The 22944-nt window shown below is 34.6% G+C and overlaps 1 protein-coding gene across 5 annotated transcripts in view; it reads right to left on the reverse strand.

Moving 5' to 3' along the window:
- LOC150101049 (phosphatase and actin regulator 2-like) overlaps positions 1–22944 on the reverse strand; it is a 305287-nt gene that overhangs the window by 53290 nt on the left and 229053 nt on the right. For all 5 annotated transcript variants that reach the window (XM_090401166.1, XM_090401167.1, XM_090401168.1 and 2 more), the window contains 2 exons: positions 15451–15607; positions 2378–2433 (listed from right to left, as the gene is read on the reverse strand). In XM_090401166.1, the coding sequence (XP_090257292.1) occupies positions 2378–2433; positions 15451–15607 (213 nt within the window). The remainder of the gene's footprint in view (positions 1–2377; positions 2434–15450; positions 15608–22944) is intronic.

A 22944-nucleotide genomic window follows, 5' to 3' on the forward strand; every position in this document is an offset into this window, starting at 1 on the left:
GGATGTTTCGACAAAAATGACTCTAGAATAGAGTTTCAGTTAATTTTTGGGACCTGCCTATCCTTCCAAATTCCTCCAGATAAAGAAGGATAATATTTTCTCTATCAGACATTCACCTGTTGTATGTATAATGAGAAAAAGATTTTATTTGTAGGTTACTCGTGTTTTCTATTAATATGGCATGGTCTCTTCTTAGTTGAGGATTGCTGAGAACCTCAAACTTGAGAATGAAATACTCATTCTCAAATGAAGGGAAGATTATAGCACAAGAGCTTCCAACCCACCACAGAGCCACACATGGATGTCCACTATGGCTTCTGGGATAGCCCTGGCATTCTGCTTTTGAGCACAGTCATACCATTCTTGGGGGTTTGGGGATCTAGACTACAGAAAAGACTTATTGCAATGCTGTTGATCATTGTAGGCAATTACATATCCAGGACTCTTGCTGATGCAGGGACCAAAGCAATGCAAAATTACTATGAAATCTCCCTTTTGGAATACCCATGGATTGGCAGTGCATAGCGAAAAGTGCAGGGCATTGAATCCCAGTGATAGTAGTCTGGAAAGTTAAAAAAAAAGAGCAAAAAAATACAAAAAGAAAAGAACAGACAAAGATTAGAAATGAAAATAGCTGATACCATCACTGGGTAGTTCCCTCCACATAAACAGGTGCTGTACATGGATGGGATATCAGCCTGTGTGTATATCATGAAAGAGGACAAGAGAACTGGCAATAACTCTGATGAATATGTTTGATTTAAATCTCAACTATGGGAGAGTTCCAAGGAAGTAGAGAGAGAGCAAGTTAGTTCTCTTAGATATAGGCCACAGATTGTAAATTAGAAACTAACTAATTAAAGACAGAATTCAACAAATAAAATAAAATGATAGAACAAAAAAACCCTTTTGTTCTATCTTTCCCAGCAAAGAACTGATTTAATCTGGCTCAGATTAAATCAGTTCTTTGGGATCATCTTCATCCACTAATGAACTCTATGAGAATACCCACAAATGACAAATACTAACGAACGGTCTGGGTTGTGGCATTATGGAATACTAAGGCAATTGATGTTAAGTCATTAGCCTCTATATACAAGTAGCCCAGTCGTGAAGTTACTTCACATGCAAACTTTGTTTGCCTACACTTAGATTAAAAAAAAAAAAGAAGATAAAAGATGAAACCAAGAATATAATTTCTTGGCATCTTTAATTTATAGTATAACCAAGTGGAAAAACTTTCAACAAATATAGCTGAACTTCTTTGTTTTTTTAATATTTGATGAACAAAATAATGTTTGCAATTTAAAGTTTCAAAAATAAACACATTGGAAAATAATTTCCTACAACTACTTGAAATACGGAGTATAGTAAAAATAAGGTAATATAACCATTTTGCTATCTTCATGGATCTAATCACCACTGATGGGTCTTTCAAAAGTTGAAAGAAGTCTGAAGAGGAACTCTTTCCATAATGTAAGGCAATAAATATATATATATATATATATATATATATATCCCAAGACATATTTTTAGCAATGAAATACCTACAGCAAATTGTAATGAAGACACTCCACAAAAACTTTTGTGGAGTATGCTTACATGAGAGTAAAATATGGATGAAAACAAGAATTCCTTGCAAAGTATTATATAATTCAGTGTGAGTTGCTTTAGTATGACCTAACAACTCCAATGCATGGATATTTGCCACTTAATTAGTACTTTTGATTAAATATTCTACTGAGATTTTGTGACTAACTGCTTATTCCTGAAAATCCTTCATTATGAACATTAAGGAAACTAATGCTGTTGCATTTATCCATAATAGCCTTTGAGAAGCAAAACCGAAGTTTATAGGAAAAAAGACCAGTTCATCTAGCTTTGTGTGAATATACCTAAAAGTATTAATGGTTTGTGAACATTTATGAATCCCAGATTCATGTCAGTGTATCATTACAGAATTTAGATTTTTCCAATAAAAAGCAAATTATTTAGTTGTAAAACCATGTGCTATTTGGTTTGAACAATTCATAATAGAGGTATTAAAATTCACTGGAGAACCTGTCCACTCTCTTAGAAGGGAAAGGGGAAGAGAAGAGGGAATTGCATTTTCTTCAGGTGATTTATTCTTCTTAATTATAGATAATTCATTTGCAGGATTAGGCCATGTGGCAGGAGAAAGTTGAGAAGTGAAAGTTCAGATGTGCAATATTTGCTGAATTTAGTTTTGGAACATGGCAAAAAGATTTTTATTCAGTCAAACTATATGTAGAGTAATATTGTATAACCTGCATAGTTTTCATATATTTTAAGATACTGTGCAATACCTCAATAAATAAACACACACACACACACACAAGAATAAAAAAACTATTACTTTTCAAGATATTTCTTTGTTCAAGTTCCTCTGGAGAAGGTCGCAAACTTAGGCGTCTGAAAAAGAAAAATAATAAAATTACTTCACTACATTAGATACTGCAATAAAAAACACAATCACAGATATATGAGTGATTTTGTTTACTATAAAAAACACATGATAGTGAACAAAAAAAAAAAAGAAGAAAAAAAGGCTATATTCATGCTTATAAACTTCTGATTTTCTACTCAAGTAAAGCGATATTCTCAGAGCAACGAAATTTTAGATAGAGGAATAATAACAGTGATATTTATATTGTATAAGGTGGTTTTTGTAAATTATGTTTTCCAAGAACTTTTGGCTATTCATTCTGAGATTCCCTCAGTAAAAGGCTTGATTATTGTGGTTACTTGTTTAGATCTATAACAAGTATGACTGGGGATGCTTCTTAATAGTGGATTGATTAGAAGAATACAATTTTGAGAATAGTATAATGAGGCTCTTCAAAGTAGAGCCCACTGCTGAGGATATCAGTTCTTGCTGTCAACATCATTATGGTATATTTACCTTAATTACCAGTATGATAAGCTGCTGAAGATTTCAAGCGAAATTGTTACCAAAAACGTCCAAGGATCAATTTGAAAACTACTTCAAATTATTTGAATTTGTTCAGATTAACATTATTCACATTATTGTTCACTTTTCCAATATTTTAAGATGATCCTTGTAAAGAACTAAGGTCATCTAAATAAGTGATTACTCTGCTTGACTTTAAATCAACAAAGAGAAATTTCACTAAATATCTGAACCCAAATTATTTATGAAATATATTAAACAAGGATCCTGACACTGAACCCTGTGACACCCTGCTCCTAACAACCAGTCTATTGAAGATTCCTCATAAATACTTCTTCCTGTCATCTGTCTGTCAAATAATTTCTTACTTCTCACTAGGTGATTAGATACTCAATCTGCATGTTTTAATCAGTAAATTCTTAAACAAAACACTAAGAATGAATTTGCTGCAATCCAAATAAAGCATCTTAGCCATTAGCTTGGTCTATACATTCAATAGTTCATCAGATTAAGAAAGTTTGTAATTCCAATCTCGGCTTAAAGCAAACCATGTCATGCCATGCTCAACAACTAATTTCTACAAAGAATATCCTAGATACAATTTAATTAAATTTTTCCATTACTTTGTCAGTAACTAAAGGCACTGTCTATAACTCCACTTTATGTGATAAGGCTACCCTCATAAATTTAAATAACCCTGGCAAATTTCCAATCGAAAGGAACTATTCCCAATCTCAGCTGGATTAATTTACCATACCGTCCATTTTACTAACTAGTATTCAAATACACACTTGCAAATTACTCATTAAATTATTCTGCAACCACAGCTGAATCACTGAAACTGTTCTAGTTAATTTGTTTCAAATATCCTAACTTTTTTTTTTTTTTAAACACATATTTGTAAAACCTTTCCAGATTGATCTTAGCATCCCTAGCTTTCCTCACTCCAGGTTTATTATTAAGAAAGTTACTCCTAGGAATGAACTTAAACATTTAATTATGCATGCTATCCTTCGGTACTATCCATTTTGCATTAGTCTTTTCCATTAAATAATTTCGTACAGTTAATGCTTAATTCTCTTATCATACCTTCAAAGTTAGTTTTTTGAAATGCCACCTTGGATGCTTTCTAATTATTTCCCTCATTAATCTCCGTATTCCTTCCAAGGTCAAATGATACCTAACACAGAAGGGAGGAGTTCGAAGTAGTTAAAAGTTCACCACTGTTATGAAATTCAAGATCCTATCCCTTCCTGCACTCTTGTACATGCTGCTTTAAATAATTATCATGAAGTTGTTCCAGAAATTTACTTCTCTTGTATTATCAGCTCTTTCATTTCCCGAACTAGTTTCTTCCATATTAAAATTCCCATTAGTGATACTTTACTTTTTCTTATCTCTTTATTTAACTATATCAATCATAATATCGCTACTTTCTTCAATAAGGCAACATGCTCACAAACTCAACTATAGTACTTCATGCTTATTATGCACCCCCACTGTCTGAAATTCCTATCTTGAATATGAATTCAATGTATCAAGAAATCTGAGAGTTTAAATCTTTCCTAACAAGCAATAAAATGTCCCCTTCACTTTTTCCTATCTGGTTTCTTCTGACAATTACAATTGTACACTTTTACATCATGAACATCACTGTTAAACCAACACTCAAATTCCCATGATATGCAGCTTAATTTCTTTGGGGAATAATTTAAACCACATGACTTATTCTTTAAGTTTTATGCATTAAAGAAGAATGTAATAGTACTATTTACCCCCTGATGCCAACACTCTTCCTATTATTACATGAAATAAATTACATGATATGCAGCTTAATTTCTTTGGGGAATAATTTAAACTACATGACTTATTCTTTAAGTTTTATGCATTAGAGAAGAATGTAATAGTACTATTTTTCCATTGATGCTAACACTCTTCCTATTATTACATGAAATAAGATCATGTAATAATCATGATTACCACAAATGTCTTTTGCTGCCATTTCAAAGTTTTTTTAAAATGTTACAGATTTTATGACCTTACTTAACTAAGTTAATATACCAGTATTTAGGAATACCACTGTCATCAATCTATTTCCATTATTAACGAACTGATCTAAATTTAAGATAATCATGGATGACGACAAATAACTTATTTTCAATATAATATAATCCTCATTTTCAAATCTGGACAGTATATTAATAATCTAACTCTTGACTTAGCAATTAATATCCAAGTGCTAAAATGTCATCTTCCTCTCATCTCAAATGATCAAAATTTATATTATTTGTTCCTATTAACAAACATCTAAGAAGTTTTTTCATTCTTTACACATAACTTTATTTAAATAACTTATTCTAGCCCAAGAAAACATGCACTACTTGGAAAGAAGTCAATGGACATCCCCATTGGCAAGGTGCATTATACCATGTAACAAGTGATGTGTGTGTAGTCTAATGATCTAATCTCTAATGAACATGTGTGAGATGAACTGGAGCAACAGGTGAGATTAAGAGATGTATGACCCACAACAGTACAGGACCTTATTACATGCCGACATAAAGAATGGTCCAAAATTCCCATTGATTGCTATTACACCTATGGAAACTATGCCCCATAGGACTACTACAGTCATCACAGAGAAAGGAGGTCTTACTTCTTAAGGTGGGTGCAATGGCTATTTGTTCCTCACAATATGGAGTCTGTTTTTTCCAAGCAGTGTACTTGGGTAGCATGCTGATGATTTAACCTGTATAAAATATTCCCAATTTCTCTCTTACCACAGAAATGCTATAGATTTTAATGCTAGTACTTAAATCAGAATTGATGTCTATTGATGTATATACAATCAAGCTAGAGATCCTGTCTATTAAAATCCTCCTCCATACAGATTTATCCACTAAAAGCCAACTATAACTATATTCATCTTAAAGATTAGGGACCATTAGATTAAGGACCATGAGCTGGCTGCACCTGTCAACCTCTTTACTGGATGCTGTTTACAATTAGCGATAGTCTTAGGCTAGCTATCCTTGACTGGCTATCAGTGGCGACTAAACTGCTCCTCAGTTTCCAAAAGTTAGGCAGTGCTAAAATGAACTCGCCTACTCCCTAAGGGAATAAAATGCATTAGCAGATAGCATTATCTATTCCTAATTTGTTGCCTTCAATAGCACAACTTATCCTCTACCAAATCACTTCTTAGAGAATTCATCAATTCTGTACATAACTCAGCCACTGTTTCGTTTACTCCCAAATAATTTTCTAAAGTTAAACCATTTTCACACTGAAGTGATACTTCATTAACTAATCCAGCACTTCAATGTTCCACTTCAGTGGAAAGTCATTGGAATAGTATACACTAAGTTTACACTATTCCAGATTCACTTATTATAATTTCCATTTTTTGCTTAATTTAAGTAATCTAAGGAGTGCTCAAAATAAACCTAATAATATCAGTACCTTATTTTGCACTTCACATGGTCAGCAAAATACTACACTGTCACATAGAATTTTTTCTACTGGGTAGAAAAAGATGGTATTTCTTCAGAATTTAAACTATTTGCCAGCTGAACTCATTCTTACTCCATATGACTATTATGACTAACTATTTTTCAGCCATCCATTAATGAGGATGATACAGTGATACGCTGCTTGTAACAGAATACTACAACCTCATAAAAATGTAACCAACTTTTTTTGTATACTTGATGCAGTGTTTGTCAAAATGCTTGGTATCTTCATATGACATCTAGTTAGCATTAACATCTTAAAAAAGTGAGTTGCCAAATTTATGAATATTTACCATCATGGCTAGTTGTTAATTACTAATTAAAGTTATTACTAACACAATATTAGTAATAACTAACACCTCACAGAGAAATACAGAGAAAAATGTAAGAAAGCAAAGCAATGTGTAAAACTAGCTAAACAAATTACTCATTCTAATACTGTCATTCTTGAAGAAAGCCAGCAAAGACCACTAATAAAAACAATTCAAAAAAGTCAACTGAGATGGCTGGGACACCAGCTGAAACATCCACCTTCATCTATGTTCAGATATATGACTATCTACAGGCCAACTAATAAACACAGAGGAAGACAGTTTTGGCAACACAAGCAAAAATTCTTTTTGAAGATGAAAGTGAGCAGATGGTTCATGAGCCTCATCTAATAGACTATATCCCCTATATTTCCCTATTCATAAATGAATAAATGATGAACACCCCACACCAAAAACCAGCAAAATGTGCACAAATCTACATAGAGGGAAGATGCTAGAAATAAGAAAAGTCTCATTGACTAGTTGTCACTGACTTATTGTCAATGACAATGTTTTCCAAGACACAAGAGTATACGGAGAATTTGAAATTGGAAATTATCACCATTTAGTGTTGAGCAGCTTTCAGAGGTGAGCTGTAGATGAAATACACAAACATCGTTGAAGAAAATAATAAGAATTTAAAAGTAAGAACCAAACCTTGGAGATTCAATGGCAAATCCCGAAGAAAACATTGATTCAGTCAGAGAGGCACGTGGTGAGGTTGTAAGGATAGAAAAATCAGAACTCCATGATGAACTTAAAGAACATAGAAAATAAATATCAGAAAGATGACAAAATGTTCTGGAGGCTATTGAAAAAGCTTTGAAAAAGAAGAAAGAGTATTGTAAAAGGAATCAAAGATGATAAAGGTGACATGAAACTAGACAAAGATATTCCACATATCTAGTGTAATTACATTACTTTGAAAGCTTGTTAAATGAAACAAGCAGTGACAGCATGGTGGTAAGAATACTCAACAAGAATACATAATACTTAAAGCAGAAAAATCCAACAAAAACCTGAAACATGGAATGGCAACTGGGGTAGATGATATTCAACCAGAAAGGCTTAAATATGGAGCTATAAAAGTTTTACACTGGCTACCTTGCATAATTCAGAAGGTCTAGTCAGAGGAACGAATTCCAGAAGACTGAAATAGAGCTCTAATAGCACCATCTATAAAATGGGAAAGAGTTGAATGTGAGAATTACAAAAGGAATTTTCTTTCTGAATGTTCCTAGTAATATTTTTATAAGTATTCTTTAAGAAGAAACAGAAAAATTTGGAAGAGGATTTTGGAGAAGAGCAAGCTGGGGTGAGGCTAAATAAAGGTTATCAGGATCAGATTTTCATTTTGAGAAAAATAGTTGAGAAATTGTGGGAACATCTGTATTTAAGATTCATAGATCAAGAAAAGGCATATGATAAGTTTTCAAGAGAAAAGCTGTTCAATATGCTACAGTTATATAGTGTACACAAGACATTATATTAAGCAATACTTAGTCTATATTTGAGTTGTAAGTCAGTAGTTAGAATTGAAGGTACAGGAAGATGGTTTGATGTAAAATCAGGTGCGAGACAAGGGTGCACACATTATCGGTATTGTCATTCTTAAGTGATATACATCATATTATGAAGGAAAGTGGTATTATTAAAAGAGAGACCTCCAGGAGTCACTTATTCTTGAATTGGATGTTGTGTGAATTTATTCACACAACATCCAGTGGCAACTAATTCCAATCACACACTACTATGAGAAAAAAATCTAGCCCTTAACCCCTTCTTGGCAGCACATTCATTCTCAGCTTCCAAGGATGCCCTCTTATCCTTTCTCCACCCTCCATAAAATGAAAAATTCGATCAACTGAAATCCTGTATGACCCTTTCAGAAGTTTGTAAGTCTCAATCATACCACCCCCCTTTCTCCTGTTTGCAAACAGGAGAAAAGAGGGATCAGCAGTCTATAAATTCTGAATGAATTCTACAATCCTAATATTATTTTTAACATTGTTTTGCACTCTCTCTGCTGTATCAGAATCACAGCAGAAATCAGGAGACCAGACCTACACACAATAGTCAAAGTGAGGTTGTATCAAGGCCTTGTAAAGAGGCAAATTGACATCCTTATCTTTACATATTAAAGTTCGTTTCAGCATTGCAATTATCTTTTGAGTTGTATTTGCAATCTTTGCTACATGGCCCCTGAACTTTAACTTCCTATTAAACCTCATATCAAAATTGGAGATGTTAATCTCAGCTCTTCATGCAGATGATGATGTTATACTTAAAATAAATCTGGTACAAGTATGCAATATTCCCTGACTAAAATTGAATAACTGTTGTAAAGAAATACCTTGAATGGAGAACATATAGTACAAGTAAATCAGCTATTCAGGCAACATTTTTAGTGAAGATGTCAAATTAAATCTGGAAATAAATAACAAAATTAGCAAAGCTGGTATGGTAGAAAGTCAACTGAATAAATTTATATGGAATAAAGGAGAAATTAGTGAAAACACTAAACTAGCTGCATACATGGTAGTGTTCCAACCAATTTTAACTTCAAAGATCAAAGATCCAAGAGTTCTGAGAAAGATTAAATGAGTGAACATACGGTGTCAACATATGTTCACTTCTATTCTATAGAAGATAGAAGAACATATGGTGTCAACATATGCTCCATTCTAAGGCAGTATCATAGGAAAAATGAGGATATTAAGGAAAGAGCTTGATGTTAGCATTCCAGAAAGCAAAACAGGTTTTTTTTTTGCAGAGTCACAAGAAAAGACAGAAACACCAAGGATTGATACTGTGAGATGTGCCTTAGAAGAGGGAAATATAAGATCTCATAATATTGGAGTCTTGACAAATAATAGATTAATTTGGAATAAAATTTTCAATAGGAAGTTAGTAATGATGTAACTTTTTCTTGTAGTACTATCATGATATCCTGTCTCCCCCAAAGGTACATATCAGGAATTTGATGATGGCTAGTTTTGAAGTTTTATCTTTATGTTTGCATTAGGATTAATAGGCAACTGTATTTATTAGTGTACCCATGACGTCTCTGTATCTTTCGTAACTACATTATTATTCCTTCTGAATGACTTAGCAAAAACAATGTAGACCACTGCAGAGCCTCAGGGAGAATTGATATTTCCAACTCGGCTCCCTGCTTTATTCAGATTTTATGCTGTTAGACTCTTAAATAAATCCAATACGAGTTCTTCAGGAATAAATTGAATAACTGCTGCAACAAATTTGGTACAAAAATCATCAATAACAAGACAATTATGATAATACAAGAATCTGGAAGCATCTTCATTCTTAATGGATAACCTATAGAATAAATAAAATACTTCAGTTATTTAGGCACAATTTTTAGTGAGGATGTCATAAATTTGGAAACTGAAAATACACAAAGCTGGAATGGTAGGAAGCCAGTTAAATAAATTTATATGAAACATAAGAAATTAGTCAAAACACTAAAGTAGCGGTATACAGTGTTCAAACTAATTTTCAATTTTGACTCTGAGAGCTGTGTTAAAATGAAACAGATGATCAAAGACCAGATACACATTTTTTTTCAGAAAAATCAGTGGAATGAACAAATGCCATTAATGGCAGAATCATATTAAAAATGAAGATATTAGAAAGGAACTTGACTTGGTTATCATTCAATAAAGCAGTATGGTCCACTTAGAGCCTCCGTAGCTCAGTCAGTATAGATGAAGCCCTAAGGCTGGAAAGACCTGGGTTCGATTCCTGTCCATAATGTAAGGAACCTTTATCTGGTCTCTTTTGATTAAATGTCAGTTAGCCACTCTCATACAGGGGTAGAGGATTTTTTCACTCAGAAATTCGGGTTTTTCATCCCTCAGAACAGGCAAACTGGCTTGTGAACACCCACACGGATCTAGATAAAATACATACTTAATCCCCCATTAGAAGGACTCAACGAGTTCTAAGGAGCGGTCAAGGAACGGGGGAACCCCACGTGAATAAATAAAGTATAGTAGCAGGAAAAAGAGCCATAACATAAATAATGCAACTGAAGGACCTTAGAAGACCAAAATGTTAGATGCAACCATACTGGAGACCTAACAAAAAACAGATTAATATGGAAGAAAAAACCTAATAGGAAGTTGATAATAATGCAAACCTTATGTACTATCATGTGCATATTATCCCTTATAATCCTTGTGGGTACACATATCAGGACTTTGATAATTAGACATGATAGGACCACTGTACTCCAATTGCATTAATTACACTAGTAACAAAAAGGCTATTTTCATGTAGTAGTAGAAGGAACTTTGCTGAGATTGAGAAACTGCTCTAGAATAATAACGAAGGGTAGCATATGTAACCCCAGGGTTCACGAAAAGTCTTTAGGGGATACGAAGTTTTGTTTTTTTTCTCTCCCTGATTACGTTTTTTTCACTTATATTTTTGTCACCATACTGTTGCAGATAAGTGTAGGTCAGTTCCATAATTAATTTTTCAATAACCAAAAAAAAAAAAAAAAAATCTAAAAGAAGTTCTAAACAAAATGCATCTCTTGGCATGTATTGAATGACCTCCATTTATGACCATGTGTAGTTAAGAGCATGATCATGTTGCAACCATGTAGTTTGAATTTTTTTTAACTTTTAATATGAACAGTTCAAACCATGCAGTTCAATAATAATAATATTAATAATAACTTATTCAATAATTCAACCTTACTTTATCATTGAAAATTTAAATTTCCTAATTTGTTTGTACTATATGTACACTGGATTCCATAAATTAAGGAACAAAGAAAAATTGTGATAATTCAGTGGGAAAAGGGAAAAAAAAAAACATAAGTCAGGTACATTATGTAAAAATGTGTCACTAATTCTGGTTATCATATACATGTGAGTAGTACTGTCAGTGGTATATGCAAATGAGCCACTGCATAAAAGACATTTTGGAGTGGTTTTCCATTTCGTGTCTGGATTTAAAACAAGACATTTCATGACAGCAGAATATTTGCATATGGCTGCAAGACATCATTTAACCAATGAGTTCAGGTGGCAAGCCTAGAAGCCAGCCAAAGTCGGAAGGAGGTAGCCAGGTGATTGCATGCAAGTTGTTCCATAGTTCACAGATTGTGAAACCAATTCCAACAGTCAGAAGTGGCATCCCAGAGATATTGCGAAGGAAGGCCACTGGATACAACTGCAGTGGGCGACAAATATCTCCAATTATCTGCTCACTAAAACAGGAGTGCTACACCAAATCAGCTACAATCTAAAGTAACATCATCTACAGAGATATTGATATCTGCTTCCACCATGTACAGAAGGCTTCCAAGGTTGTATGCTAGGTGACCAGTAGTCTGCATGTCCCTATCCCCCATGCCACAGGAGAGAATGTTTGAAATGGGCTAGGCTCCACATCAACTGAACCCAAAACCAATATACAAGCCAATTTTACAGATGAGTCATGATTTGCTCTACAAAGCAACAGCAGGCATTCTCTGCTCTCGAGAGAACCAGGAACATGTTAATATCCCTCTAATATCATGAAAGGGACACTTATGGAGATAGCATGATGGTTTGGGCATCTCGTTAGGTGAACACACCAACCTGTTCTTAGGAGAACTACGAATGCTACAGCTTATAGAGATGAGTTCCAGAACCACTATGTTCATCTGTATGCAAGTGCAATAGGGAAGACATTTTTCTGACCAGACACTTGTCCTCATCGAATGAAGCTCATGGACCAATATCTTCAAGAAGAAACTAACATATGTATGGACTCTCTAGCCAGATCTCCTGACCTTAATCCTATTAAGCAAGTCTGGGATGCTCTATGTAGACGTGTTTCTGCTCTCAACCCCCCCCCCCCCCCAAAAAAAATATATATATATATGGATGCTTGGGCAAGCGATCATATCTTCTATATGGTCTATGCTAGGACAACTCAAAAGCCAGCAAGTGTATTCCCGTAAGCTCTCTGGTCAACTTTTTTTTTTTAAAAAAATTTTCATAGTTTCTACATTCGGCTTTGAAATAACACTGGATTTAATACCCACTTGATTTACATAATTCCTCATACAGTTTTTTAGTTGGTGATTTTTCTCTTTGTTCCTTAATTTATTGAAACTGGTGTATATTGGATTTGTATAACTAAAAATTTATTTAGTGATTAAAAAATAAATATTTTTGCAATTATTTATTTATGAATAAAATATGAAAACTCTGCACAAACTGCCTCTGCCTGAAGAAGAGGGCAGTACATCAGCACTACTAGAATTTTGAATGGAGTATGCAGGTAGCGAAAGTTTGGGAAACAGTTCTTAAGGATTAAGGAAACAAGAAGAGAGAAAAGGAAAGGGGGGGGTATGCAAAATAATGTACGATAAAATTTCTCACTAGTACCCCCCCCCCCCATCTTTTTTATCCAAGCATGGGTTGAAACCTGGTCTAGGATTTGCAGGCATTTATGATGCAGTGAGCTTGCCATTCCTCTGCTTATCTCCTAAAAGATGATGTATTATGACTATAGATATGCATTCTCCAGTATTACAAGAGGATCTTACTATCTCTGTCTGAGACTAGTTAACCCCATCTTCTGGTGAAAAAAAAAAAAAAGCTCCTTTGTGTTCCAAGTTAGATGCAAATGAGGTCTTTCCATCCAAGGGACATTATCATTACTGACTGACACGTAGAGACAATGAACGTTACTAGTCTTTTAACAATGCGTGGCATTTTTCACATGTAAAGAAATTTGTATTCTTCATTTTGCCTTATTTTAAATTCTTAATTTAACCTAGCGCTGGTGAGGTGGGAAAATCTAACAAAAGTGGTAAAGTGGGGTCCCACAGACTCACCCAAATAATGTAGTGTATTATAGAAATCCATATCTTTTTAATCAATATTAGATTATGTATTGTTTAAGATTCTTCCTCACAGTCTTGTTCTGTATTACTCATAGTTACCGACTAATTCTAAATCAATTTCACTAAATGGCTCCTCATCCGTCAAAGCGTCATCTATAAGCTGACGTAACCTCTGTTCTTCCAGCTCTTAACTCGTTGGTAAAAAAAAAAATTCATTATTCTCAAAATACCCTCTAAATATTTACGAAAACATATTTGCTTATAGTTGGTACGTAAAAATACAGAAGACACAGCAGTAACGATAAGAGGCATGACTTACTGCCAAGCATTGTTAAAAAGTTAGTCAATTTAAAATCTTTGGGGTCTGTGACACCCCACCTTATTAACAGCAAGTTAATTTTTTGTTTTTTGTTACTGGTTTATTCGTGTATTTATTGCTATCTGATAACTATCTCTATGCCTAAAGCTATTCAAGTTCTGGTCCAAGTACTATTATTATTAAGTGATCCCTCCAGGTAGCCCAAAGACTGATCGAGGGAAGGCAACCTACTCTACAGCTCTGTCTCCACCACTCAATCCATCAAACACAATGAACGGCAACTACCATCATCAGCGTCTACACCACTGCCAAATATCCATGCCCACAGCAGGAGGATTCAAAACCACAGCCTTTTGGATGGAGAGCAGATATGCTAACCGCTTGGCCAACTAGGTCGACATCCTCTTTACTTTTAAAAAATGCACCCAAGTATGTCAAATTAATAATCCTTATTTAATATAATCCCATTTATATAGCATCTCTGTAACCTAAATAAAAAAAGGGGTCCTCCATTACTAAAAATACCTTGCTTTGTTTAAATTTGAAAAATGTTTAAAAAATTGCTTTGGTTAATATCCAATATAGAGATATCGTGATTTTCAGATTTGAAGTTCATTTTTTTTAAACTCTGAATCAGAATTATAATCAGAGCTAACCACCAGTGCAGTTAGCCTAGTGGCTATGCACTTTGCAACCATATGCCTGGGGAAGGAGTGTCCTAAGTTCAATTTCTGTCAATGACGAGAGGAGCTTAAGGATCTTCCTTGGCCATAGCCAAGTTAGCCGGTCTTGGGCGTGGACAGCAGGGTTCCCCCCCCCTCCGTTTATCTGGGGGTTTTCACCCCCGCAAGCAGGCAAACTGGCCCTGTGAATGCACACGGATTACAGTCATGAATATCGCCCTTAGGGGATGCAGCAGAGGAGTGGCGAACCGGCTACATTAATACACCATTAATCCCTCATTAGGAGGGGACTCAATCCGTCCTAGGACGGATGAGGATAGGAATCAGAGTAACAGCAGACAAGTTGACAAATTAATCACAAAGGAAAAATATAAATAAGGAGACACACACAGATTCTAAAAGCTGAAGGTAACCACATTATTTGCACTCTAGTAAACCAATCATAGTTGGTAAAGGATGAATATTTTATCCAGCCACAAATTTAATCAATTAAAAGGGAAGCTACAATTCACTTAATCATATATAAATGTCTGCACATTACGGGAACTGCAATTCAAACATGGATGCATTTTTAACTGTAATTTTGTATATCAACTAAACACATAATACATATGTCAGGTTAAATTTCGTTGTAATTAACTAGCAATAATCATAACATCACATGGACAAACTAAATAGTGTATTTAATCCCACTAGCCAGTGATTATAAATGCTATCTACTAGAATACAATAAAGAAAATTCAAATTGAGAATAACAAATTTTAATGGCATCAAGCCTTAGCTGCTTTGGCCATAATTCTTAAACAACAAACAAATTCTAACCTGATGAGTTTGTTGCCAACTGCTTCTCTAGTTTCTTGTCTTTCCTTTTCAGACAGGGCATGAATTATATTTTTATCTATTAGTTCCTGTCGATTAGGCCTCTGAGCTAACTTCATGGCTAACGAGTCTTTTCTTGCAACCTTGGCCACTTGTCTATCTAAAATAGTATACCATATTTTAGTTTTATTTTTCATTGAGTTTAGTATCAGACAATAAAAAAAAGCTTTGATTTTTTCTCAATTTCTGCTTTCTGGTATGTATCAAAGACGAAACAGATGCAGATAACTGCATAAGATTAGGAAAAGTATTTCAAAATGTTTTGTTGAGTGCAGTGTATAAGCAAATACATTATGTGAGTGAGGGAAGGGAAGAAATGTTTTATAGTACTTGACTAAGTACTTGTACACAGTGGTAAAAAACTATGGAATGCTAACTTCGATGGCTATCAGAGAATGATTTGAATGCATTATCTTGAACTTCACAAATTTAAGATATCAGTATGTCAGGATATCATAACTAGTTACACAAAATTAAAATCAAAGATAATTAGCGATTTTAATATCAGACAACCAATGTCTCCAAGTGTATAGGGGGGGAGATAGGAACACTATAACCACCAAAAAGATTGGCTAACTCACCTAGAGTGAGTTAGCCAAGGACCCACATCCTTTCATTCAAAAAGACCCACGTCCTAAGTGTGCTACCACAATGCACGAAAAAAAAATTATCACTATTTTATATAGTGCTTTGTCTAGGGTAATAGGATTTGACTTTTTGACCCATAGCTTCTGAATTATTCAGTGTAGCCAGTCATATTCTTAAATCTTCATTTCTGTAGCATTTTGGGTCAAATAACATCTGCCTCCCAAAGTAATGAATTGTGCTTATTTGTGTGCAGTGTATTCTTCCCGGATGTTTTCTGTTCAGTTCCATCACCGGTTATCCCATTCAATAACATTTCAAGGTAATTACATCAGATATCCAAGATTTTCTTTTCTGTTTTTATATCACCTTTATTATTGCACTGAACCACATTGTGGTACTCTTTTCATTTATATATATACACATATATATACACATATATATATATATATATATATATATATATATATATATATATATATATATATATATATATTATAAGGCTTCAGAATGCTATGCTGCTTTAATGATATTCTCTTTTGAATTTTTCCTAAAATTTGGAACTACAAGAATAGGTATTACTGAGATGAAGTAAACTAAAACAGGTGACATCCCACTGAGTAATAAATATATGAGGATAGTCTAAAATGTTCTTGGCCTAACAATGAAAAAACGAATTTCAAAATTTTTTTTATTTTTCAACATAATCTCTCTTAAAACTAATACATTTATTCCAGTGATGCACCAGCACCATTATCCCATCCCTGTAGTGGTTTTCAGTAAGATCTGCAAAATACCCCTCTACAACTGCAATCACCTCTTGATTCGAAGAAAAATGCTGACTAGCAAGGAAGATTTTTAGTTTTGGGAAGAGATGGAAGTCAGAGGGAGCCAAATCTGGAGAATAAGGTGGCTGTTCCAACAATTCATAGTGCAGATCCCTTAATTTTCCCATTGCCAAAATACCTTTGTGGGCAGGTGCATTGTCCTGATGTGATTTTAATATCTAGTCTAGTTAAAATATCAGAATAATATTCCCCAGTTATTGTTTTACCCTTTTCAAGGTAATTAATAAACAAAATGTCTTTGGTATCCCAAAGCACCTATGCCATGACCTTGTCTTCTTTGGCATTGAACAACTGGCTTCTTCCCACTGTTTTGACTGCTGTTTGATTCTGGTGTGTAATGGTGAATCAAAGTCTCATCCACAGTAATAAATTGATGCACAAATTCAATTTTATTCTTGTTAAAATGCTCCAAGCACTAGTCACAGATTTTCATGCAAGTGCGTTCTTAATCAGTGCAGCACCAATCTTGCTCAAAGCTTTTTTGTTTGCAATTCTTCATGCAAAATATATCCTACACATTCTTTCGAAATGCCTATAGTCTCAGCAATTTCACGTGCTTCGATTTGCCAGTCATCCAATACTATATCGTGCACTGATCAATGATTTCTGGTGCTGATACACTTTTTTTGACGTCCTTCACATGGATCATTTTCAAGGCTGGCCGTTTATACTCGGCAGCCCATTTCTTAATTGTCAAAAACAAAGGAGAAGAGTGCCCATAAACTTTTATGAACTTCAAATGAATTTCTTTTGGCGTTAAACCTTTCAACAAAAAGCCATCAAAATAAAAAAAGGCGATCAAAAACCTGAAATAGGAAAAGGCAGTTGAAGTAGATATATGACAGGAGATGCTCAAATATGGAAGTAAAAAAAGTTTTACAGTGGCTGCACTGCATAATTTAAAAAGCCTGGTCAGTCAATTTCTAGATAATCTAGGTAAAGTTCTCACAGTTACAATGCATAAAAAGGGAAAGAAAACTGAATGTAGAATTATAGATGAATTTCAATAATGAGCATTACAGGTAAGATTTATGAAGGCATATTTGAAAAGGGACTAAGAAAAATTGTGGTAGAAAAAATTGGAGAAAACAAAGTGAGTTCAGGCCAAGAATTTTTTTGAGTCATTAGAACATGCAACTGACAAAGTAAATGGAAAAGTTACTTGGTGAAGCCTTTCTTTTAAGCTTACACGGTGATCCGAATGCATTTTTTTAAATTATGGAGACAACTACCGTGTTTGAATAAAAACTTTAGTTTAATATAACTAAAATCTACATTCGACGTTTCGACCTTTATGTCAAGGTCATCTTCTGGAGCATACAACTATACACAGAAAACAAGCTATACTACAATCAAACTGGTTTGTTAAAGACACTGACCAACCGCTACAACAATTGTTGGCCTGACCTCTGGTGGAAAAAAAAAAAATGATGCATCAACGCTAGAGTCCTATTATTAGTGTTATCTGTTGGTTGTAGAAATATATTGGGCACAACAACAGGTATCTATCTATATACATATATTAACATCATGTACATTCCAGCCAGTTGGTATGGAATGGTTTCTAATACTAGCTGAAGATTGGCTAGAGTCCTGACTTATGCTGGATCTTATATATTAGGAAGGCTGAATGTGTGCCATCTAGATCCTTGGAATTTTCATACCATCTTTGTTGTTGATATTTGGGTGGTTTATCAGGATTTCGCAGGCTTCCTTAAATTTCCTTTCATACCAGGTTTTTGTGCGGTGTAAAGAGCAGGTGCTTTTCCAGTTGATTTGGTGTAAGGTGTTGAGTGCGTGGTCTGAGAGGCCTGCTTCACCATAATGGTTATATTTAATGTGTTCTTTCTTGCATATAGGGATTGTCCATCCTGTTTCACCAATGTACGGTAAGTTACAGGTGCAGCAGATGCAATAGACTCCAGGATGTGCTAATTGGAGGAGAGGATCCTTAGAGGAGTTCAATATGGTTTTAAGTTTGGCGAGTTAAATATGGTAAGTTAAAGATTCGTATTTACCTCCTGATCAATCGGCTGGCCTTTTTAAAGAGATGCAGAGACAATAACCTTATTCCTATCTGCATCAGGCTAAAAAAGAAATTTATGTCTGCTAAGGCACTCCACATTTATGACCGCACAGAAAAAGCAATGCTTAGAGAACAGATTCAAACAGCCTGCCAAAAGACCTAGCTACAACACAAAATTTGGTTTCAAAATTACAATCCGAACTATCAAACTATATTAATCCAGACATTCTACAAGTACTTGAAAGAATTACTGACAATTCGGCCAAATATACCCTGGAAAAGAATAAAGAAAAACTCAAGACAAAATTCCACAGTTTGAACAATGGCAAAATATGGTGGCCAAACAGGAATCCATCCAATCAGAAGACTTCCTCCCCGATAAACACCGACAATAAACAACAAACAAGGGAGACAAAGCAACCAACCACCGGCAAGCAAGAACCATGTGATCAACCTATCAAGCCAAACCCTGAACAACGGCAAAAACTTACACAACTGAATAAAGGACTTAACTATGCAATAGCACTTAAAAAGGTAAACAAATTGGATTTTATCCATCACATTGAGAGGCATCAGATCCCTACCTAACAATATAGCAGATAAAATACGACTAGAAACTAGTAATGTCCTGAACACCAAGAAAACCATACAGAACAATCTCACAAAAACAGAATTAGCAGCAATTAAGTCATTAAAAGCCAAACAAAACATAATAACAAAAGCGGATAAAGGCAATGCTACTGTTGTCCTTGACAGGTCAACATACGTACTTCAAATGAATCAACTAGTCGCCGATAACAACACATATAAAATGGTAAATTATAACCCAACAAAAAGGATAAAGGATAAAACAGAGAAACTACTCAAGTCCGTCATTTCTTGGCCACCAGACACGGTTAAAAAACTCAAACTCCACTACACCCCCCCCCATAATATATGGGGTCCCAAAAATACACAAACAAAATGTGCCCCTTCGACCAATCGTGGAAGGAATAGACAGTCCCAATTACCACTTAGTCAAGAAATTAGTGGCAACACTCAAGAAGTCGGTAGGTCATTCCCCCTCCTACATAAAAAAGACACAACACTTTATAAACAAAATCAAAAACATAACACTCGACAAAGATGACTTATTAGTCAGTTTTTTTGAACGTTTCTGCCCTTTTCACTAATGTCCCCATCAATGACACAATTCTCCCACTACAGAACAAATTTCTGCCCGACATTACGTCCCTCTTTTCCCACATACTACAGTCCGGTTACTTCATGTGGCAAAACAAATTTTACCTACAAAAAAGAAGGTACAGCCATGGGCTCACCACTATCCCCCCCCCCCAATCGCTAACTTCTACATGGAAACCTTTGAGCAAAGGGCTCTTGATTCCGCCACGCTAAGACCGACAGTCTGGCTTAGATACGTTGACGACGTGTTCGTGATCAGGCCGCACAGGCGACAAACGCTAAACACATTCCTTAGCCACCTGAACAAACAACACAAACGCATACAATTTACCATCGAAATTGAAAATCAAAATTCGCTCCTGTTCCTAGACACAAGTCTTCCTTCAGGCAGTCTATCCTTCACGGTCTACCGAAAACCGACTCACACTGGCCAATACATACATACATGCTAATTCATACCACCACCCATCACAAAAATATGGAGTCATTAACACCCTTAAAAACAGAGCTACAACAATTTGCTCTAACCAGCAAGCCCTGAAACAAGAACTAAAAATCATCAGCGACACATTCATAAATAATGGCTATAACAAGAATACGATTAATAAAATACTCCATAAAACAACAACAAAAATGAATTTAGATTACAGTAAAACCATAGCCATCCTATACATTAAAGGTTATCGGAAAAAATCAGCAGAATCCTACAACATTATAACCTCAATGCCACCTTTAAACCACCCACCAAACTTAAAACCATATTGAACTCCTCTAAGGATCCTCTCCTCCCATTAGCACATCCTGGAGTCTATTGCATCCGCTGCACCTGTAACTTACCGTACATTGGTGAAACAGGACGGACAATCTCTATACGCAAGAAAGAACACATTAAATATTTATGGTGAAGCAGGCCTCTCAGACCACGCACTCAACACCTTACACCAAATCAACTGGAAAAGCACCTGCTCTTTACACTGCACAAAAATCTGGTACGAAAGGAAATTTAAGGAAGCCTGCGAAATCCTGATAAACCACCCAAATATCAACAACAAAGATGGTATGAAAATTCCAAGGATCTGGATGGCACACATTCAGCCTACCTAATATACAAGATCCAGCATAAGTCAGGACTCTAGCCAATCTTCAGCTAGTATTAGAAACCATTCCATACCAACTGGCTGGAATGTACATGATGTTAATATATGTATATAGATAGATACCTGTTGTTGTGCCCAATATATTTCTACAACCAACAGATAACACTAATAATAGGACTCCAGCGTTGATGTATAATTTTTTTTTTTTCCACCAGAGGTCAGGCCAACAATTGTTGTAGCGGTTGGTCAGTGTCTTTAACAAACCGGTTTGATTGTAGTATAGCTTGTTTTCTGTGTATAGTTGTATGCTCCAGAAGATGACCTTGACATAAAGGTCTAAGCGTCGAATGTAGATTTTAGTTATATTAAACTAAAGTTTTTATTCAAACACAGTAGTTGTCTCCATAATTTTCAAAAATGCATTACTTGGTGAAGATCTAAACAGCAGAGTAGGAAATGAATCCCACCAGGCATACAGGAATGTTTTGGAAAGATCTGAAGAAAAGGACAAAACTAATAACGATGGTAAGTACAGTAATCCCTCAATTAGTGCGTTTTCGATTAGTGTGTCCTTTTTTCGATACCCAAATCCGGTTAGTGCATCTCTACAATTCAATTAGTGTGCATATACATCTTAAAAATAAATGTTACAGATTTTAAAAATTTTCTATCTATACATTTTTTATGGCTAACTATTTTAAAAAATCACCCAACAGAATGAAATAATTTAGTTACTGATTTAAAACATTTTACAAAGTTATTTTTAATGGCATAGTACACTACTTCCATGTACGCTATGTTCCAAATTTTTACCACCAAAATTTATGTCATCTGCTAATTACATAGCATTTTCCTGATCATATCTCGTACCCTCTTCGCAATTATTTTCTGTACATTTTTTTTATTTTAAAGTATTTTCACAACCTTTCATCATGAGTAAAAGAATTAGTGAGCAAAAAAGTGAAAGTGTGAAGATGATTTGAAAAGTAATCTCATTGGAAGAAAAACTTGAAATAATAAAGAAAGTGAACAAGGCGAGTCCAGAGCAAAGATAAGAGAAGAACACAAAAATGGGTGAATCAACCATAAGAGCAATTTTAAGCAAAGCTGCTGAATACAAAGTATTATAATCATTGAATTAGAGAGACCTCTTTGCATGCGGATCGAAGATTGTAACCAAAAACAGATCCTGCTAAGAACTGACCTTATTAAATCAAAAGCATTAAGTCTCTTTGCAACCTTGAAAGAAAGGGCTATCAAAAGATGGAAAAGAAGAATGCCATGCTAGTGCTAGGTGGTTTGAGAAATAGCCTACATAATGTTCTAATCACAGACGAAGATGCAAGTGCCGATAAGGAGGTGGCCGCAAATTATCTAGAGATTTGAAGAAAATTGTATAAGAAGGAGGCTATTGTGACCAACAAAATATTTATTATCGAATGATATATGCATGTAAACACAAGAAAGATATTTAATTAACCAAATATTTCGGTCTGGAAATAGCAGACCATCCTCAGTGGTATTACAAGAACAGTTTTAAAAAAAAAAAATGCAGGCTAGAATACTAATAATAGATTGTTAAAAATAGAACATGCCGTGTGATGTTATATCATGAAGTATTTAAGTATTAAACGGAATATTTTGAAGTAGAGATATGATCGAAAAAAAAAAAAATTAATGAGTAATCTTGATTAGACTT

Source organism: Typopeltis vanoorti, chromosome 12 (genome assembly GCF_054136105.1).
Source record: "Typopeltis vanoorti isolate ZY-2024b chromosome 12, IOZ_Tvanoo_1.0, whole genome shotgun sequence".
NCBI lineage: Eukaryota > Metazoa > Arthropoda > Arachnida > Uropygi > Thelyphonidae > Typopeltis > Typopeltis vanoorti.